This window comes from Cherax quadricarinatus, chromosome 97 (genome assembly GCF_038502225.1).
Source record: "Cherax quadricarinatus isolate ZL_2023a chromosome 97, ASM3850222v1, whole genome shotgun sequence".
Lineage (NCBI taxonomy): Eukaryota > Metazoa > Arthropoda > Malacostraca > Decapoda > Parastacidae > Cherax > Cherax quadricarinatus.
The window spans coordinates 7,036,604-7,057,164 of NC_091388.1; the positions used below are offsets into that span (position 1 = coordinate 7,036,604).

At 40.6% G+C, this 20,561-nt stretch overlaps 1 protein-coding gene across 1 annotated transcript in view; it reads left to right on the forward strand.

Annotated features, from left to right (window-relative positions):
• The first annotated feature begins 8,116 nt into the window (after nucleotides 1-8,116).
• LOC138855514 (uncharacterized) overlaps nucleotides 8,117-20,561 on the forward strand; it is a 235,204-nt gene continuing 222,759 nt past the window's right edge. Inside the window, exon 1 of the mRNA XM_070105230.1 lies at nucleotides 8,117-9,055. Within this exon, the coding sequence (XP_069961331.1) occupies nucleotides 8,564-9,055 (492 nt within the window). The 5' untranslated portion in view covers nucleotides 8,117-8,563. The remainder of the gene's footprint in view (nucleotides 9,056-20,561) is intronic.

Below are 20,561 nucleotides of genomic sequence, written 5' to 3' on the forward strand. Positions count from 1 at the left end.
CGTGCTCTAGAGGTTAAAATTGTGTTGACACCTCTCAAATAGGAGGCGAAATTGGTGGATGTGCATTCCTGCATAACTTGAGATATCAGACGACTGGACAAGACAGCTCCAGGAACCTCAGATAAGCTCTCTAGATTTGTGTGTAATTCTGGCCAGCATATTTTTCATAGATTTAGTTAGTGAGGTTTTCTGAGTATGATACACATTAATCTCCAGTCAAATTGGTGAGTGATATTGAGATATATTTTCCTTCTGTTATGTAATTGTGTATATATATAACCATTTATTATTTTTAATATACAGTCCACAAATTTATATATTTACCAGTATTCCTGGTGTATGTATATTTCATTTAATTAATAGGTCCAGAGCAACTTGTGGTTATGACAGTGGTAGGTATCGAAGGGGGATATTTTTTGCAACCTAGGTGTCCCATATTCCTACTTGTCTATGTAACATTGATAAATAATAATCTTTGTTATCATTTACTGTTATGTACATAATTAGTTACATTCAGATAAATGCAATTTTCCACATTTAATTTGCCCGTTGGTTCTTCTTGAACCGGAGGTAATTAGTGAAGTCATTAATTAATTAATTAATTAATAATTATATGTGAAATGACAGAAGGAGGTGGATGTTAAGTTCACAAATTTACTGAATGTGTAGTGGATTATAATTATTACAATATTAATTTGGATAAGTCAAGTGTGGCTAAAGATTATATTAATGTGTATAAGTGTATGTGTAATTGATAAGCCAAGTGTAGCTAATAAGTACCCTCCTAAGAGTAGCCCAGTTAATAAGAAACCAGTCAAAGAATGGAGAGATTGTCTCTTCTGTAAGGGTACTCATTTTTCTAAGAATTGCAATGCATACAATTCATGGAATGATAAAGTTGAAAGATTGGAGGAACTTGACAGATGTATCAGACGTTTAGGTAATCACAATGTAAAGGATTGCTATGCCAAATTAAACAACTGTTATCAATGTCACAAAGGAAGACACCATATAGTCATGTGTAAAGGTCTATATGATAATGTTGATAATAATGATAATGTTGACAATCCTGACACAACAGTAGCTAATGTAAAAATTGCTGCTAATGTTAATAATGATGGTTTTGCTGAAGTAGCCTTACCTGTGTTACAGGTAAAAATTCATGATAAAAGGCATAAATCAAAAAATGTAACTGCATTATTGGACCAGGGATCCCAACGTACTTTCATTAAACGTAAATGTCTTGATGATATGAAAGTACAGATGGGAGATCCCACAACTTTAAAATTATCTGGTTTTCTCTCAGATAAAAGGTCTCAATTGTATGACACTGTTTATGTAACTGTCAGGTTGGGTAATGAGAAAAAGCGTGTTAATGCAGTAATTGTAGATAGACTTCCAGAGAAAATATCTACAGTAGGGCTTAGTAAAGCTACAGAAAGACTTAAACATAATGTAAATTTAGCACCTTCTGGGGTAAGTGATGATTCTGTAGGCCCAATAAATATTTTGATAGGTAGTGACTATTATGCCTCCTTTGTAAAGGGTATGGTAAAGAAATGTGGTGTCACCCTTTTGAAGACTGCAGGAGGCCATGTAATGTATGGTAGGATTCCTTGTAATAATAATTCATGACTAGAGGAAACTACAAATACCATAACTGTGTGTCTTACTCATGAAGTTGTGCCCCAGTATAATTCTTCCATAGAGGATGGTGTTGAGCCAGTGCATAAATTATGGGAATTAGACAGCATTGGAATAAATGTAAATGAAGAAAGTCCAAACGATTCTTTTACTCAGGAGCAATACCTGAGAGATGTAAAATTTGAATCTGGACAATACTGGGTACGACTTCCGTGGAGACTGAACCATCCAGAATTGCCCACTAATTACAGAATGGCATAAGGACAATTAAAGGCTCAGCTCCACGAACTGAGTAAGACACCAGAATTGTTAACTGCCTATAATGATATAATTGCTGAGCAGTTAATTAATAAATTTATAGAAGAGGTACCTCCTGAGCAAGCCAAAATTTATGGTCACTATTTGCCACATCACGGAGTGAAGAAGGATTCTAAGACCACTCCTTTGAGGATTGTGTTTAACCCTTTGACTGTTTCCGACGTATAAATACGTCTTACGAGCCAATGTTTCTGACGTATTTATACGCACAAATTCTAGCGGCTTCAAATCGAGCGCCAAAGGCCTGATAGGCCTACACGGGAGAGAATGGGTCTCAGTGGTCGGTGTGCACCCTGTGAAAAAAATCTGGGACCTAGCGGTGCATTGTGGGAACGCCATGTTGTCAGTCCATTTTCACCATGCCTCTCGGTAAGAAGTTCCTCACTCCTCGGCGGATTGGAGGTCTTTTGTTCCCAAGTGATAGCTCTAACAGCGATGAAAGTGTCAGTGACAGTGAATTCAAGGGTTTTCAAGTGAGTGTTACCGAAAAAAGTGCCCAGGATAACGTAAATAGTGACGAAAACCCAGATGACCCACAACCTTCGACCTCTGGTGCTGTGCCGGCTTGTTCACGTTCACGTTCGCCTGTACCAGGACGAAAGAGGAAACTATTTGGTCGTGTACAACACCCTGATGATAGCAGTGATAGTGATAGTGATAGTGATTTCAAAGTCATTGAAAGCAGTTCTAGTGACAGTGAGAGTGAATATTCCCCAGTGAAGCGCCAGTATGTACGACGTAGCATGCGGTCTGGTAGTGTTTCATATGTTGTTCCAAGGGGAAGGAGAAACTCTGGGAGCACATCCCGTGGCCCAACACCACGACCTGATAGTGAAGATGACGATATTGTAACGATGGGTATGAATGGTGACAGTGAGGGAGGAGGCAGTGGTGGTGATAGTGAGGGTGGCACGGCCCATGTGGCACCATCACCGGGCCACGCTACTAGCCACGCGGCTGACTCAGCAGAACAACCAGCCTCACCCTACCCCACACTGCCACAACCTGCACCACCACAACCTGCACAGCCACAACCACAGCCACAACCACGGTACAATATCCAGACCCCACCAGCAGACCGCATCTGGGATTGGCAGGACGGTGACGAGTTTGTTCCCAGTCCCCATGACTTTGATGAAACACAAAGTGGAATAAAGCCATCTTGTCCACTTGGGAACAATGCCAGTGAACTGGACTGCTTTGAGTTATTCTTCGATGAACCCCTGATGGACATCATTGTCAGGGAAACCAACACATACTGTGAATACACCATGGCAAATACAATTCTCTCACCAAAATCACGGCTACACAAGTGGAAGGAGACAACTGTGGCAGAGATGTACCTGTTTTTTGCCACAATAATGCTTATGCCACATGTGTATAAGCACACTGTCACCACATACTGGACAACAGATCGCCTGATTTCAACTCCAGGTTTTAGTGACATTATAGGTGTCAATCGTTTCCTGATACTGTTGCGTATGTTACACTTTTCAGACAAAACCAGGCCTGACAGAAGCGACAGGTTATATAAGATAAGAAATGTGTTTATGTACCTGAAACAAAAGTGCTGCATGTATTTTTATCCCTTCAGGAAGCTTGTTATTGATGAGTCCTTGATTTTATTCAAAGGAAGACTCTCATTCAAGCAATATATACCAAGCAAGAGGAAACGCTTTGGTATAAAGCTATTTGTACTGTGTGATTGCAGAAGTGGTCTTGTTTTAGATATTATTGTGTACACTGGCAGTAATACTTTGAGAGATACCATGAAGTTATTGGGTATCTCTGGTGATGTGGTTCGAACAATGATGGAACCATATCTTGGTAAGGGGCATATGTTATTTACTGATAACTGGTACACAAGCCCCTTACTCAGTGATTTCTTGCGAGTGAACTTGACAGACGTGTGTGGCACAGTGCGTGGTAATCGCAAACATATGCCAAGGTTCGACGCTGGCACTCGCAGAGGTGAGGTGCAAGCCTTTGCTGCCAATGACATCATGGCATTTCGGTGGCATGACAAACGTGATGTCACATTGTTGACATCAATTCACACAAACGAAATGGTACCCAGTGGCAGGGACAACAGAGAGACCAATGAACCCATTCTAAAGCCTGCAGCTGTCATGGACTACAACCTCAATATGCGCTTAGTGGACAAATGTGACATGCAGATTGGGTTTGCAGACTGTGTACGCAAGAGTTATAAGTGGTATATCAAACTTTTTTTCCATCTTGTTGATATCTCTATGCTAAATGCTTATAACATATACAAGTTGAAGACCAACAAAACACCAAAATATGGTGAATTTTGCCTGTCAGTAATCAGACAAATAATTGCAAAGTACAAAGGAGCAACTCCTGCAATAGACCAGCGCCCACAGACGTCATCTCGTATGAGGCCTGGTGATCACTACCCCATACAACTGCCTCCTACTACTGCCAAGAAAAATGCTCAGAAGAGGTGTTATGTATGTATGCATACCACAAAACGCCCACAAACACGCAGAGACACTCGTTTTATGTGTGAGGAGTGTGAAGTGCCCCTCTGCATATACCCATGTTTCAAAGAGTTCCACAAGCTGCAGCAGTTCTAGGAACGTGGTTAGTGACTGTACATATGTATATATATTATGGAACAATAGTAATAAACATTGTTTTGTATTGTTTGTTTGTGTAAACAAAGTGTATACACAAACTAATAGTGATAAAGTTTGTTCTGTTATTGTGTTGTAAATAATGAGTGTATATTTGAACAATGCACCTTACATTGGTCTCACAGGCCACATAAGTTACCTGGAAAAGAAATATATTGAAAAATGCAAGAAACCTTTGAATTAGAGTAAATAAAAGAATACCGGGTGGGCGGCAGTCGCCGCTGTTGCCGTACGCACGTCAATTTCTGCAAACTTTGCGGCTCTATATCTCGGTAAGTACTGATGGCAAAATTTTTTTTTTAGGCTTAAAACACTAGTAAAAATATTCCTAACATTTTCATAAGAAAAAATAATTTTTTTTTTTTCGAATATTTGGCGACATAGAATGACAGTTTCAGAGAGGGGACTGAAACAGTCAAAGGGTTAATTGTAGTGCCAGGAGTAACAAAAATGTACCTAGTTTAAATGACTGTTTGATGACAGGTCCGTCGTTGACAGAAAAATTAGGAGATATCTTATTAAATTTCAGATTAAAGAATTATGCCTTTACGGCTGACATAAGTTAAGCTTTCCTAAGAGTGGGTTTACAAGAGGCTGACCGGGATTGTACCCGCTTCTTATGGCCTGAGAATCCTATTGACCCACTTAGCCCTCTGAAAACCTTTCGCTTTAGGAGCGTATTATTTGGTGCTACATCCAGTCCTACTTCAAGCGACGATAAATGCACACCTTAAATGTACGGGAAGTTCATTGAGTAAAGTAATGAGCAAACAATTTTATGTGGACAATTTCCTGGGTGTGACGTCAGCTGAAGAGGAACTGTTAATGACTTATGGAGAGGCTAATAAAATAATGCAAAGTGCAAATATGCCTCTGAGAGAATGGAATAGTAATTCGTCCAAATTAAAGGACAAAATAAGTAAAGATTACCCTGGAGATGAAGTGCCAAAATGTAGTAATGTATTGAGTTTAAATTGGGATACTGAGAGAGATTTGTTAATGTTAAAACCTAATAATTACAGTATGCCCAATAAATTAACTAAGAGAGTTTTGCTTGCTTAAGTTTCCAAATGTTTTGATCCACTAGGTTTAGTGTCACCCCTTAAAATAAGAGGGAAATTATTAATTCAGGAAGCATGGAAACTTAAATGTGCTTGGGATGAAATTCTACCTGAGGAATTCATTAACAGGTGGGATGAATTAATTGGTGATTATGAGAAAATTCCAATGTTGGAGTTCCCATGCCAGGTGGCCAATCCAAATGGGAAAAATGTACTCCACATTTTTTGTGATGCTTCAAAATTGGCATATGGAGCAGTTGCTTACCTTCAATTAATAGTGTTATTTCTCTTGTTATGTCTAAGGCTAAAGTGTCTCCAATTAAATTGCATACCTTACCTCAGTTGGAATTAACAGCCATTTATGTAGGTGTCAAATTAGCTGATTATATAAGAAATAAGTTGCAGGAGATAAATATTAGCGACACTGTAATTTGGTCTGATAATGAGGTATCCTTACAATGGATTTGTAATGGAAACAGTAAAATTGTGTACATACAAAACAGAGTCGCTGAGATTAATCAGATGCAAGAGAAGTATAATAGTGTGGGTCAGCATATGTTAACATTTAATCATATACCTGGTGAGGAGAATCCAGCTGATTTCTTGTCTCGAGGTTTACCTTATGTTAAATTTGTAAATGCTGTATCATGGTTTAAAGGACCGAGCTGGTTGGTAAATAAAGCTAATTGGCCTGTACAAAAGGCGTATATTGCTCCTGTTGAAATTACTGTGGCCACCGCTCCAATAGTTTGTCCTCCCTTAGCCATTGATATAAACAGGTATTCTTCTTTACCCAAACTAATCAATGTAACTAAGTTGGTTTTTAAATTTCTAAACAAGATGAATATACCATATAAGTTTTCACATCCTCTTGAATATTGGATAAAGAGGGTACAGGAGGAAATCTATGGAAATGAGATTAAATTGATGATGGAAAGAAAAATTGTGAAAGGTTCTACAATAGAGAAATTGGGGCTGTATTTAGAGAACAATGTAATTAGGTGCAGAGGTAAGTTACAAAATGCTGAACTGGGTGATTATGCTAAACAACCTATCTTACTGCCCAAAACTCATCATCTAGCAAATTTAATTGTTCTAAATGCCCATAAAAATGTAATGCATGGTGGGGTACAAGATACCTTAAATTGTATTAAGGAAACTTTCTGGATTCCACAAGGACGGCAAAATGTAAAAAGGGTGATTAAATCTTGTGTAATATGTCACTGTGTGGATGCCAGATCCTATATGTACCCAGGTCCTCCACCGTTGCCAAATCAGCAATTTGAGTCGTTTTGCAACGACCTCCGCCTGGCCGCAGTGTGGAAAATACTGTATATTTTCCAGAAATACGGTAATTTATAGGTAAATAGATGCCTATATTGTATTTTTAAAAGAAGTATGTTATCGAAAAAAAAGAAGACTCGCCATCTTGGTTTTGAATTTTGTACAAACGTTGGTGTAATGGGAAGAATTTTTCGTGCTCTAGAGGTTAAAATTGTGTTGACACTTCTCAAATAGGAGGCGAAATTGGTGGATGTGCATTTCTGCATAACTTGAGATATCAGACGACTGGACAAGACAGCTCCAGGAACCTCAGATAAGCACTCTAGATTTGTGTGTAATTCTGGCCAGCATTATTTTCATAGATTTAGTGAGGTTTTCTGAGTATGATACACATTAATCTCCAGTCAAATTGGTGAGTGATATTAAGATATATTTTCCTTCTGTTATGTAATTGTGTATATATATAACCATTTATTATTTTTAATATACAGTCCACAAATTTATATATTTACCATTATTCCTGATGTATGTATATTTCATTTAATTAATAGGTCCAGAGCAACTTGTGGTTATGACAGTGGTAGGTATCGAAGGGGGAAATTTTTTGCGACCTAGGTGTCCCAAATTCCTACTTGTCTATGTAACATTGATAAGTAATAATTATCTTTGTTATCATTTACTGTTATGTACATAATTAGTTACATTCAGATAAATGCAATTTTCCACAGTTGTCTTGTTTCTGAGTGTTTGTTGGTAGTCTTATTGTGGAGGTTTTTGTATATATTATGTACATTTTTATTATCGAGAGACGTGAGTGATCTCACAGGTCAGTGTTCTGAAACTGGTGGTGGGAGATGACTGGAGGATAAAGTGGGTGGGCGAATAGACGACGCTGGTGGGCGGGCAGACATGAGTGGGCGGGCAGACAGGGGTGGGCTGGCAGACATGGGTGGGCGGGCAGACAGTGGTGGGCGGGCAAACATGGGTGGGCGGGCATTGGTGGGCGGGCAGACATGGGTGGGCGGGCAGACATGGGTGGGCGGGCAGTAGTGGGCTGGCAGACATGGGTGGGCGGGCAGACAGTGGTGGGCGGGCAGACATGGGTGGGTGGGTGGGAGAGGCAGGAAAGCTAGGGTGGGAGAGGCAGGTAGTGTCAGTATTGGAGTGAGCAGCACGGGGGGTGCAGGTGTGGCTGGCTGCTGGAGCTTTAAACACGCGCTCTGTGTCACCCTGGTCCCTGTATCCACCTAGTCACAGTGACCGCCTTGTCCCTGTTTCCGTCTCACCTAGTCCAGGAATAGAGTGAGGTGGTGCCTATAGCTACGAAAAATCAGTGCTTATAAAATAAACGAGTGAAGGAAAGAGGTGTAATAGCTGTGTTGTAGTAAGTGACCAATTTTGGAGAAATTTGTCTTTTTGAGGTTGTTAGACGTGTAGACAGCACTTGAAAAAGTGTTGTTAGTGGGGTTTCCTTATTCTGTAGTGTTTTCTTAAGTTGTTACTAGTGTCAGTGAGGTGCTTATATGTGGGTTGATTGCCTATGGTGACCTACGTCCTGGGTAGGCAGCAAAGGGCCACCCTGAGCCTATAGGGATCATGGAGGGTGTGTGTCATGGGGCTGAGGAGAGCCCCATGCTTCCCCATGAACCCATTCCAGCACCACCCATGTTCAGCGGGGAGTCTCCAGGAGTGGCTGACACTTCAGAGGAGGAGTCCCTGTACGGAGGCTTGTTGGAGAGGCTGAGGGGAGACCAGGAGGAGGAGACCTGGCCAGCTGGACTACCTCGTAGTCAGAGTTACACGGAGGGCAGCCTGCAGCAGGCTGCTATGCCCTCTCTTACCCATGCCCAGAGTCACCATGCCCTGCTGGAGGACCCTCCACCTCAGGACCCCCCCACGTCCTCCCATTCCTGCCTGCACGTCCTGCATACTGTGGTGGCGTGTCAGCAGGAGCAAATTGGTGTTCTACAAGCCACTTTGAGGGACCTGGCTGCTACTTACACCCGGAGAGAGAGAGCTTTACTAGCCAAGCTCTCAGCTCTCCAGGAGGATGTCAGGAACAAGGATACCGGACTCCAGGATCACCAGGTAGGTTCCAGTATGCTCTAAGAGCACCAGTTAGGCATCCTATAAAGCTCTAGGGTGATAAGACATGTGCAATAGTTAGGCATATTTATTCCGAAACGTATCGCCTGCACAGTAGGCTTCATCTACCACGGGAAGCAGCAGAAGCAGTGGAGATGTAAAGGCGATGTAATCCGTCCATCAGCCTAGAAAACAGTTTTGAAGTGATCAGTCCCTCAGCCTGTCAAGGTGAGGCCTAGAAAATCTTGAAGACGACAGAAGAGGCAGTGTAATAAGTCTACGGGGTAGGTCTTGGTGACCCGGTGGCCTGGTGGCTAAAGTTCTCGCTTCACACACGGAGGGCCCGGGTTCGATTCCCGGTGGGTGGAAACATTTCGACACGTTTCCTTACACCTGTTGTCCTGTTCACCTAGCAGCAAATAGGTACCTGGGTGTTAGTGGACTGGTGTGGGTCGCATCCTGGGGGACAAGATTAAGGACCCCAATGGAAATAAGTTAGACAGTCCTCGATGACGCACAGACTTAATTGGGTTATCCTGGGTGGCTAACCCTCCGGGGTTAAAAATCCGAACGAAATCTTAACTTATCTGCCTCTCTAATATCCGACCTTCTCACTTGGTACAAGGCCGGGTCACTACATGGAGAAGATGCGGGTCAGGATGTCCTGGCACACCTACCCGTACCTGTACTCGTTACGGCTAAGAGTGAAAAGATACCAGACATATTAAGCAAATTTTCTAAATTTGCTTGCAGCAGATAGGTCAATTGTAGATATAAATCCAGATGTACTCATGTTAACCCTTTTGGGGCCTAGTTCTTAGGCCTATTGTGTGTCCATATGCTCTTGTGCTACCATCCACAGGATGGATATGAGGTGCACAATAAACTAGCCACTACCATCCACAGGATGGATATGAGGTGCACAATAAACTAGCCACTACCATCCACAGGATGGATATGAGGTACACAATAAACTAGTCACTACCATCCACAGGATGGATATGAGGTACACAATAAACTAGCCACTACCATCCACAGGATGGATATGAGGTACACAATAAACTAGCCACTACCATCCACAGGATGGATATGAGGTACACAATAAACTAGCCACTACCATCCACAGGATGGATATGAGGTACATAATAAACTAGCCACTACCATCCACAGGATGGATATGAGGTACACAATAAACTAGCCACTACCATCCACAGGATGGATATGAGGTACACAATAAGCAAGCCACTACCATCCACAGGATGGATATGAGGTTCACAAAAAACTAGCCACTACCATCCACAGGATGGATATGAGGTGCACAATAAACTAGCCACTACCATCCACAGGATGGATATGAGGTGCACAATAAACTAGCCACTACCATCCACAGGATGGATATGAGGTACACAATAAACTAGTCACTACCATCCACAGGATGGACATGAGGTACACAAACTAGCCACTACCATCCACAGGATGGATATGAGGTACACAATAAACTAGCCACTACCATCCACAGGATGGATATGAGGTACACAAACTAACCACTACCATCCACAGGATGGATATGAGGTACATAATAAACTAGCCACTACCATCCACAGGATGGTTATGAGGTACACAATAAACTAGCCACTACCATCCACAGGATGGATATGAGGTACACAATAAGCTAGCCACTACCATCCACAGGATGGATATGAGGTTCACAATAAACTAGCCACTACCATCCACAGGATGGATATGAGGTACATAATAAACTAGCCACTACCATCCACAGGATGGATATGAGGTACACAATAAACTAGCCACTACCATCAACAGGATGGACATGAGGTACACAATAAACTACCCACTACCATCCACAGGATGGATATGAGGTACACAATAAAGTAGCCACTACCATCCACAGGATGGATATGAGGTACACAATAAACTAGCCACTACCATCCACAGGATGGATATGAGGTTCACAATAAACTAGCCACTACCATCCACAGGATGGATATGAGGTACATAATAAACTAGCCACTACCATCCACAGGATGGATATGAGGTACACAATAAACTAGCCACTACCATCAACAGGATGGACATGAGGTACACAATAAACTACCCACTACCATCCACAGGATGGATATGAGGTACACAATAAAGTAGCCACTACCATCCACAGGATGGATATGAGGTACACAATAAACTAGCCACTACCATCCACTGGATGGATATGAGGTACATAATAAACTAGCCACTACCATCCACAGGATGGATATGAGGTACACAATAAACTAGCCACTACCATCCACAGGATGGATATGAGGTACACAATAAGCTAGCCACTACCATCCACATGATGGATATGAGGTACACAATAAACTAGCCACTACCATCCACAGGATGGATATGAGGTACACAATAAACTAGCCACTACCATCCACAGGATGGATATGAGGTACATAATAAACTAGCCACTACCATCCACAGGATGGATATGAGGTACACAATAAACTAGCCACTACCATCCACAGGATGTATATGAGGTACACAATAAGCTAGCCACTACCATCCACAGGATGGATATGAGGTTCACAATAAACTAGCCACTACCATCCACAGGATGGATATGAGGTGCACAATAAACTAGCCACTACCATCCACAGGATGGATATGAGGTGCACAATAAACTAACCACTACCATCCACAGGATGGATATGAGGTACACAAACTAGCCACTACCATCCACAGGATGGATATGAGGTACACAATAAACTAGCCACTACCATCCACAGGATGGATATGAGGTACACAATAAACTAGCCACTACCATCCACAGGATGGATATGAGGTACATAATAAACTAGCCACTACCATCCACAGGATGGATATGAGGTACACAATAAACTAGCCGCTACCATCCACAGGATGGATATGAGGTACACAATAAGCTAGCCACTACCATCCACAGGATGGATATGAGGTTCTCAATATACTAGCCACTACCATCCACAGGATGGATATGAGGTACATAATAAACTAGCCACTACCATCCACAGGATGGATATGAGGTACACAATAAACTAGCCACTACCATCCACAGGATGGACATGAGGTACACAATAAACTAGCCACTACCATCCACAGGATGGATATGAGGTACACAATAAGCTAGCCACTACCATCCACAGGATGGATATGAGGTTCACAATAAACTAGCCACTACCATCCACAGGATGGATATGAGGTGCACAATAAACTAGCCACTACCATCCACAGGATGGATATGAGGTGCACAATAAACTAGCCACTACCATCCACAGGATGGATATGAGGTACACAATAAACTAGTCACTACCATCCACAGGATGGATATGAGGTACACAATAAACTAGCCACTACCATTCACAGGATGGATATGAGGTACACAATAAACTAGCCACTACCATCCACAGGATGGATATGAGGTACACAATAAATTAGCCACTACCATCCACAGGATGGATATGAGGTACATAATAAACTAGCCACTACCATCCACAGGATGGATATGAGGTACACAATAAACTAGCCACTACCATCCACAGGATGGATATGAGGTACACAATAAGCTAGCCACTACCATCCACAGGATGGATATGAGGTTCACAATAAACTAGCCACTACCATCCACAGGATGGATATGAGGTACATAATAAACTAGCCACTACCATCCACAGGATGGATATGAGGTACACAATAAACTAGCCACTACCATCAACAGGATGGACATGAGGTACACAATAAACTAGCCACTACCATCCACAGGATGGATATGAGGTACACAATAAAGTAGCCACTACCATCCACAGGATGGATATGAGGTACACAATAAACTAGCCACTACCATCCACAGGATGGATATGAGGTACATAATAAACTAGCCACTACCATCCACAGGATGGATATGAGGTACACAATAAACTAGCCACTACCATCAACAGGATGGACATGAGGTACACAATAAACTAGCCACTACCATCCACAGGATGGATATGAGGTACACAATAAAGTAGCCACTACCATCCACAGGATGGATATGAGGTACACAATAAACTAGCCACTACCATCCACAGGATGGATATGAGGTACATAATAAACTAGCCACTACCATCCACAGGATGGATATGAGGTACACAATAAACTAGCCACTACCATCCACAGGATGGATGTGAGGTACACAGTAAGCTAGCCACTACCATCCACAGGATGGATATGAGGTACACAATAAACTAGCCACTACCATCCACAGGATGGATATGAGGTACACAATAAGCTAGCCACTACCATCCACAGGATGGATATGAGGTTCACAATAAACTAGCCACTACCATCCACAGGATGGATATGAGGTACATAATAAACTAGCCACTACCATCCACAGGATGGATATGAGGTTCACAATAAACTAGCCACTACCATCCACAGGATGGATATGAGGTACACAATAAGCTAGCCACTACCATCCACAGGATGGATATGAGGTTCACAATAAACTAGCCACTACCATCCACAGGATGGATATGAGGTACATAATAAACTAGCCACTACCATCCACAGGATGGATATGAGGTTCACAATAAACTAGCCACTACCATCCACAGGATGGATATGAGGTACACAATAAACTAGCCACTACCATCCACAGGACAGAGGTGAGGTATATAAAAAACTAGCCAATTAGGCGGCAAAATGCATACACTCTCCACGACTTTTTCGGGTTATCACAGGTTCCCTACACATAATACTGCTGTGTATGATAATCTATTTGTGTATACCTGAATAAACTTACTTATCCCTATAGGCTGGATGTACTCACCTATATGTTAGGTAAAAGAACCTGCCCAATATGGGCCATTAGGCCTCTTGCAGTGTTCCTTATGTAATTTTGGCAAGTGCATGGCAACTATTGCAACGTTCAGCTCTACAGGAGTTTTGTCAAGCCGTTAACATATTGTCGGTAATTCTTGCAACATTACACCTATATGTGGTTGCAGGGGTCGAGTCACGGCTCCTGGCCCCGGTGGAGGTCTGCGGGTGTATAAGCGACTCTAGAACATAAACATTAAGTTGGTGGTATCATTTATTAATATACGGATTTATATTAGTTATCAGTGTATATACGCTGATATGCGTATATCTCAGTATACCTGGAGAGGGTTCGGGGGTCAGTGCCCCCCGCGGCCCGGTCACTCATGGTGGATCAGGGCCTGATCTACCAGGCTGTTGCTGTTGGCCGCACTCAACCCGACGTAGGAGCCACAGCCCAGCTGGTCAGGTACAGAGTTTAGGTGCCTGTTCAGTGCCTGCTTAACAGTATATATACACTGAGAATAACAAGGCTCAATATTGCAACTGGAAAAATACGTATGTAACCCACACAAAGAATGTAAGGATTGTTTGTGTATTTACATTGTGTATATACATTGTGTATATACATTGTTAGTGTATATACATTGAAATTTTAGTCAGTCCCTTTTATAGATATTAACATATTTATCAGTAATGTGTATATATGACACGCAGCTTTAATGACCCTCGTGTAGTAGATAGGCTTTAAACCTAATAAACCGACTAACTAACCAGTTATTGAATTTGAAATAATTTCAATATCTATCACTTTTAATACAATAGTTTAGAATAACGAAGAATAAATTGGATAATTACACCAAGAATTTGTTTTGGAATGTAAGTATAACTCTTAACTATGATTATAATCATAATTTTGGGAATACAAATCAACAAGTCTCTGTATATGTATATATATATATAGTATATATAGCATATATATTACAGGTATATATATAGTAAAGTCGATCGAGCTTAGGAACTTCTGGTTTCATGGAATCCTGTTTGGGTTTTCATAGACGCTGATTGACTTGATTGACAAATTGAAAAACAGACCAGCAGTTGGAGGGTCATTCACGCCCAGCTTCTGAGCTTGACCAGCATCGTTCTCGAGACATTCACTTGACCGTCATATTTCATGCTCACGACTCCTATATGTCGTCCGCGCGGTTGCGGTGCTGCCTGCGCGTTAGCGCCGCGCGCTCAGGTGTTCGCCCGCGCGTTCGCGCAGTTCTTCCCGCCGGCTGCTCTCGCGCCTCTCTTCTTCGCCGCGTTTTTTCAAAATGTTCGACGCCGAATTTTTTTTCCGATTTTTTTCGAATTTCTTGAAGCAGGTTTCATTTCGACTGTAGTTTTTGATCGTTCCTCCTTTCACTTCATCTCAAAAATTCTTCACAGTGTTTGCATTCCCCATGGGCTCATCTTCGATCAAATTTGATGTTCTCTCTCCACTTTCACCATCCCAATTTCAATATACCGCGCTTGATCCTCTGCTTTCGATTCTGATCTCTCAGATCACTTCTGTTTCTCCCACTGTCTTCAATTCAAAATTCTCGACAACGCAGTTTGGATTCCTCATGGGGGGTTTTGACTTATGATCACCTGGATCAAATTTTGATTGGCTCTCACTGCTTCATTCACCGCTCTTTTCTTCTCGATAATAGCAGTTTGATTCCTCATAGCCGAAATTCTTCATTTCGATCAAAGCTTGTAACTCCTCTTTTCACCATCCTCAATTTTTTCGATAATAGCGTTTTGATACCCTCTACAGTGCTCACATCGTCTGCCTTCGATCTTCTTCCATTGTTTCACCACAATTTTCGACACAATAAAGACTATCGCCGGATCGAGTTTTAAGATTCCTGTTCTTCATTTCTGATCGCTTGATTGCTTCCTCACACTCACTTCCACCTCGTGCCGATAATACAAGCTTGATCTTCAGGTTTTTCGAAATTTGGGATCAGCATCAGAATCGTGTTATTCAGTCGCATCCCCAGCAGCAGCTGTTACTGCCAGGTCTAAACATCTTCCTTATTATTTTAAAACGAACTGCAACCTTCCTTGATTAAGTCAATGAACTGTAAAAGCTTCTGTTATTTAAAATGAACTGAAGCTTCCTTCATTGTCAATGAACTGTAAAAGCTCATTGTTAAATGAATTCAAAGCAGCGCATTGGTGTCAGTATCTTCATTGCTAAATGAACTAGTGATTACAGCGCAACACAGGTTGAATCAGTCGGTCCTTTAGTTCATTCGTTGATAATAAGGGAACAGGCAGTAGTGAGCCAACACGCGCAATACAGGCCTGTTCACCTTTGTGCTCACTTCTTCAAATTCTTCATACACTATCATCACACGCCACCATAACTCTCACGCCTGCGCTTCTAACCCCTTTAGTTCACAGTGGGATTATGTCACACACAAAGCATATCTACAGCAACACACACACTTATATTGGCTTAGTAGCAATACGCATCTTTGGCTTTTGAACAGCTCAAAACATACTTCATAAATTGCTTGAATACTACGTGTCATTTTATAGTTATTTAAACAACACTAATTGCTTCAAAATATTTCGAATACCTTCAAATACTTAGTCATTTTCCAGAACTCATGCTTTCTGCAATATATTTGCTTGAACACTTTCTATAACATAAATACTTAATACTTCTCAATAATTTTTTGAATACTACATATAAATACTTAAACACTAAAATACTAGCACTTCATAACAGTTTAACACTAAAATATTTGAACACTTTCAAAACACTTCCTTACTAAAAACAACATTTGAACACAGCTCAAAACATTTCTAACATTTTTTGAACATTTTCAAACAATACGAAATATTTCAAAAATACGTTTGAGTACTTGTCATTACTGAGCCATTGAGCTAAACACACAAGCGAATAATAAATACTTTTTCGGGTCGTTTCACTTTGAACACTTCAAACATTTGAACACTTTCAAAATACTTGAACATTTTCAAACATTTATACTTACTACAATTACTGAATACTCGTTGTGCACGATGACTCAATTAAACACGCCATCACTAAATACTTGAACAATTTTGAATACTACAAACACTTTGAATACTTCAAACACTTGAATACCAAACATTTGAATACTAAACATCATTCAAAATACTTGAATAGTCTTCTAAATGTTTTGAACAATTTTTCAAACAGATTTAACAATTTTTCAAAATAAATATTTAACACACTTCAAAATAGTTTTGAACATTTTCAAACATTTATTTGAAAGTATTTCAAATACATTTGACATCTTGTTTCTATTGGCATTCATTAAATTACACTATCTCGCTTTCACCAAATATTTCAGCTTACGCCTCAAGCCTTCGTTATTGTAATACAGATCGTAAATACAAAATCTGGACCAAACATTTATTGAATAAAAATTACTATAACATGCTTGAATACTATAAACATTTTAACATTTTTCAAACACTCTGAATAGTCGTTTTTAAATTACTATCATACAAATTATCTGATAATTTACTCGACAATAATACTATTAACATTCACATCCCACAACACCCATGAACATCTAAACACTATTTGAGTACTCCCAATTACAATTCACTGACATTACTTAAAACACCGCTGAATTCAATCAAAACGCCTCAACACCTTCAAACTCCCTTGAACACCTTCAAAACACTCTGAACACTTTCTCAAAAACAATCTTTGAACATTTCCAATCAACACTGAAACACTTCCAAAAACACAATTTGAGTACTCCCAATTACACCACTGAATACTACTAAAACACCGCTGAATTCAATCAAAACACCCTTCAACACCTTCAAAACACCTTTGAACACCTTCAAAACACCTTTGACACCTTCAAAACCCTCTTGAACACCTTCAGAAAACACCTCGAACATTTCCAATCAACACTGAAACACTTCCATACCCAACTATTGCGACATGTTTTCAACACCTCCATTCTTTTCCAATATATCATAACTTTTCAATTCTATACTTTCTTTTAAATATTCACACATTACCTTTATATTCAGTAAAATCTCTCCATATTTCTAATTACAACCTCCCATACCCCTCTCCATCTCACCCGCATTCTCACATCCACCACCCATCTCCCAACATACCCTTCTGAACACACACACAAAAATCACATTTCACATCCACAAATGCATCTCAAATCCACTAAAATCACTGTAACCAAGATATTCACACACACACCTTACCTAACCTAACCTTACCTAACCTAACCTGACCTAACTTATCCTAACCTAACCTAACCTAACCCAACCTAACCCAACCTGTCCTAACCTAACCTAACCTAACCTAACCGAACCTACCCTAACCCAATTTAACCTAACCCAACCTACCAGTCCCACCCTAATCCCAACTTAACCCAACCCAACCTATCCTAACCTTACCGAACCTACCCTAACCTAACCTTACCTAACATAACTACCCTAACCTAACCTAATCCCTACCTAACCTAACCTAACCAAACTTAATTCCAACCTAACTTAACCTATCCTAACCTTACCTAACTTATCCTAACCCAACCTAACTCCTTACCTCTCCATCTCACCCGCATTTCTTCACATCCACTACCCATCTCTCCCAACATAATTCTTCTGACACACACAAAAAAATTACATTTCACATCCACAAATGATCTCAAATCCACTAAAATCACTGTAACCAAGATATTCACACACACACACCTACCTAATCCCAACCTTACCTAACCTAACCTACCCTAACCTAACCTAACTCTTACCCTAACCCCAACTTAACCTAATATAACCTAAATCCCAACTTACCTAACTTAACCTAACTCCACTCTAACCTAACCTTGCCTAACCTACCCTAACCTAACCTTACCTAACCTAACCTAGCCTAACCTAACCTATCTTAACCTTACCTAACCTAACCTTACCTAACATAACCCAACTTAATCTAACCGAACCTAACCTAACCTTACCTAACTTATCCTAACCTAACCTACCCTAAACTAACCTACCCTAACCTGTCCTAACTCTAACCTAACCTAACCTAACCTAACCCAACTGAACCTACTCCTAACTCCACTTAACCTAACCTAACCTTACCGAACCTAACCTAACCTATCCTAACCTTACCGAACCTACCCTAACTCAACTCTTTACCTAACATAACCTAGCCTAACCTAACCTAACTTTACCTAACTCCAACCTAACCTAACCAAACTCACCCTAACCCAACTTTAACCTTATCCTAACCTACCTAACTTTATCCTAACTCTAACCTAACCTAACCTTACCTAACATAATCTAACCTATCTATCTCTAATCCAACCTAACCTAACCTACCTAACCTATCTTATCCTGTCTCAACTCAACAATCCATTACCTAACCTAACCTAACCTATTCCATCCTAATCCAACCCAACCTAGCCGAACCTTATCCTAAAATATATTGAACACCCCAAAACACTATTTCCTGAGTACTCCAGAATTACTTTGAACGACTCCATTTTGGATATATCCAAATTAGTTTTGAAACTTTTATCGTAAAATCGAACATTATTTTCTTGTTGGTAAAACACACCTCAATGGTAGAAAATATTTACTCGATTTCCGAATAGAAGCACTGTCCTCGCTCTGAGAGACTCATTGTGGGTCACCCCAACACATGGTGTAATGCGCTTCACACTCCAAGGTAGAACATAATACCTGCGTCAACTCAGGACAGACAGGCGCCATGTAATGCGGGTAACATCCAAGGTAGAAAATCATCTCTTCCAGACCAATCGTCTATCCTAACCTAACCTAACCTAACCTAACCTAATTCTAACCTAACCTAACCTCACCTAACCGAACTAACCTAACTCCATCAATCACCTCTATCCTAACCTAACCTAACCTAACCTAACCCCAACCTAATCCCATCAAACACCTCTAACTTCCAATCCAACCTAACCTATCCTAACCTAATCCACTCCATCAACACCTGAATACTATTTACTTAATTCCAACTCATCCTTACTTGGCCTGAGCCGAACCTGGACCTGACCTAACTCTAATCCCATCCTACTGTCTCTGGCCCCAACCTGACCTAACTCTGGCCCCAATTCCAACCTAACCTAACTTATCTCTAACTCACTATCTCTAACCTGAACTTCCAAACACTGACTAATCCTTGGAACCAACTCTGAACACCACTGATCTTCTTCAAAAAAATGCTCTGCACATCATTTGAACACCTTCAAAAAAATACCATCAAACACCTCCGAATACTCCCAAAAACACTACTGATTACTACCAATCACCACTGAATACTACCAATCACCGTCAAAATCACTTTCAGAAACTAGAAAGCTAACATCACCATCTAACATCCTTTTATAGAAATCCCTCAAATCACTATAACCAAGAACTCCCTCCCATTTGGCATAAAAAAAAAAAGCATGAACACAAACCTAATACGCAAACACTTAGTACATGATCACCATCAACTGAAAACATATCTTATACACAATAATATAATATGTAAGACAATCACCAACTACAATCACCCATGTTCACTTACCTCAAAAAATCACTAATATCACAGAAACAATAATTTTTATAAACATTTCACACACAC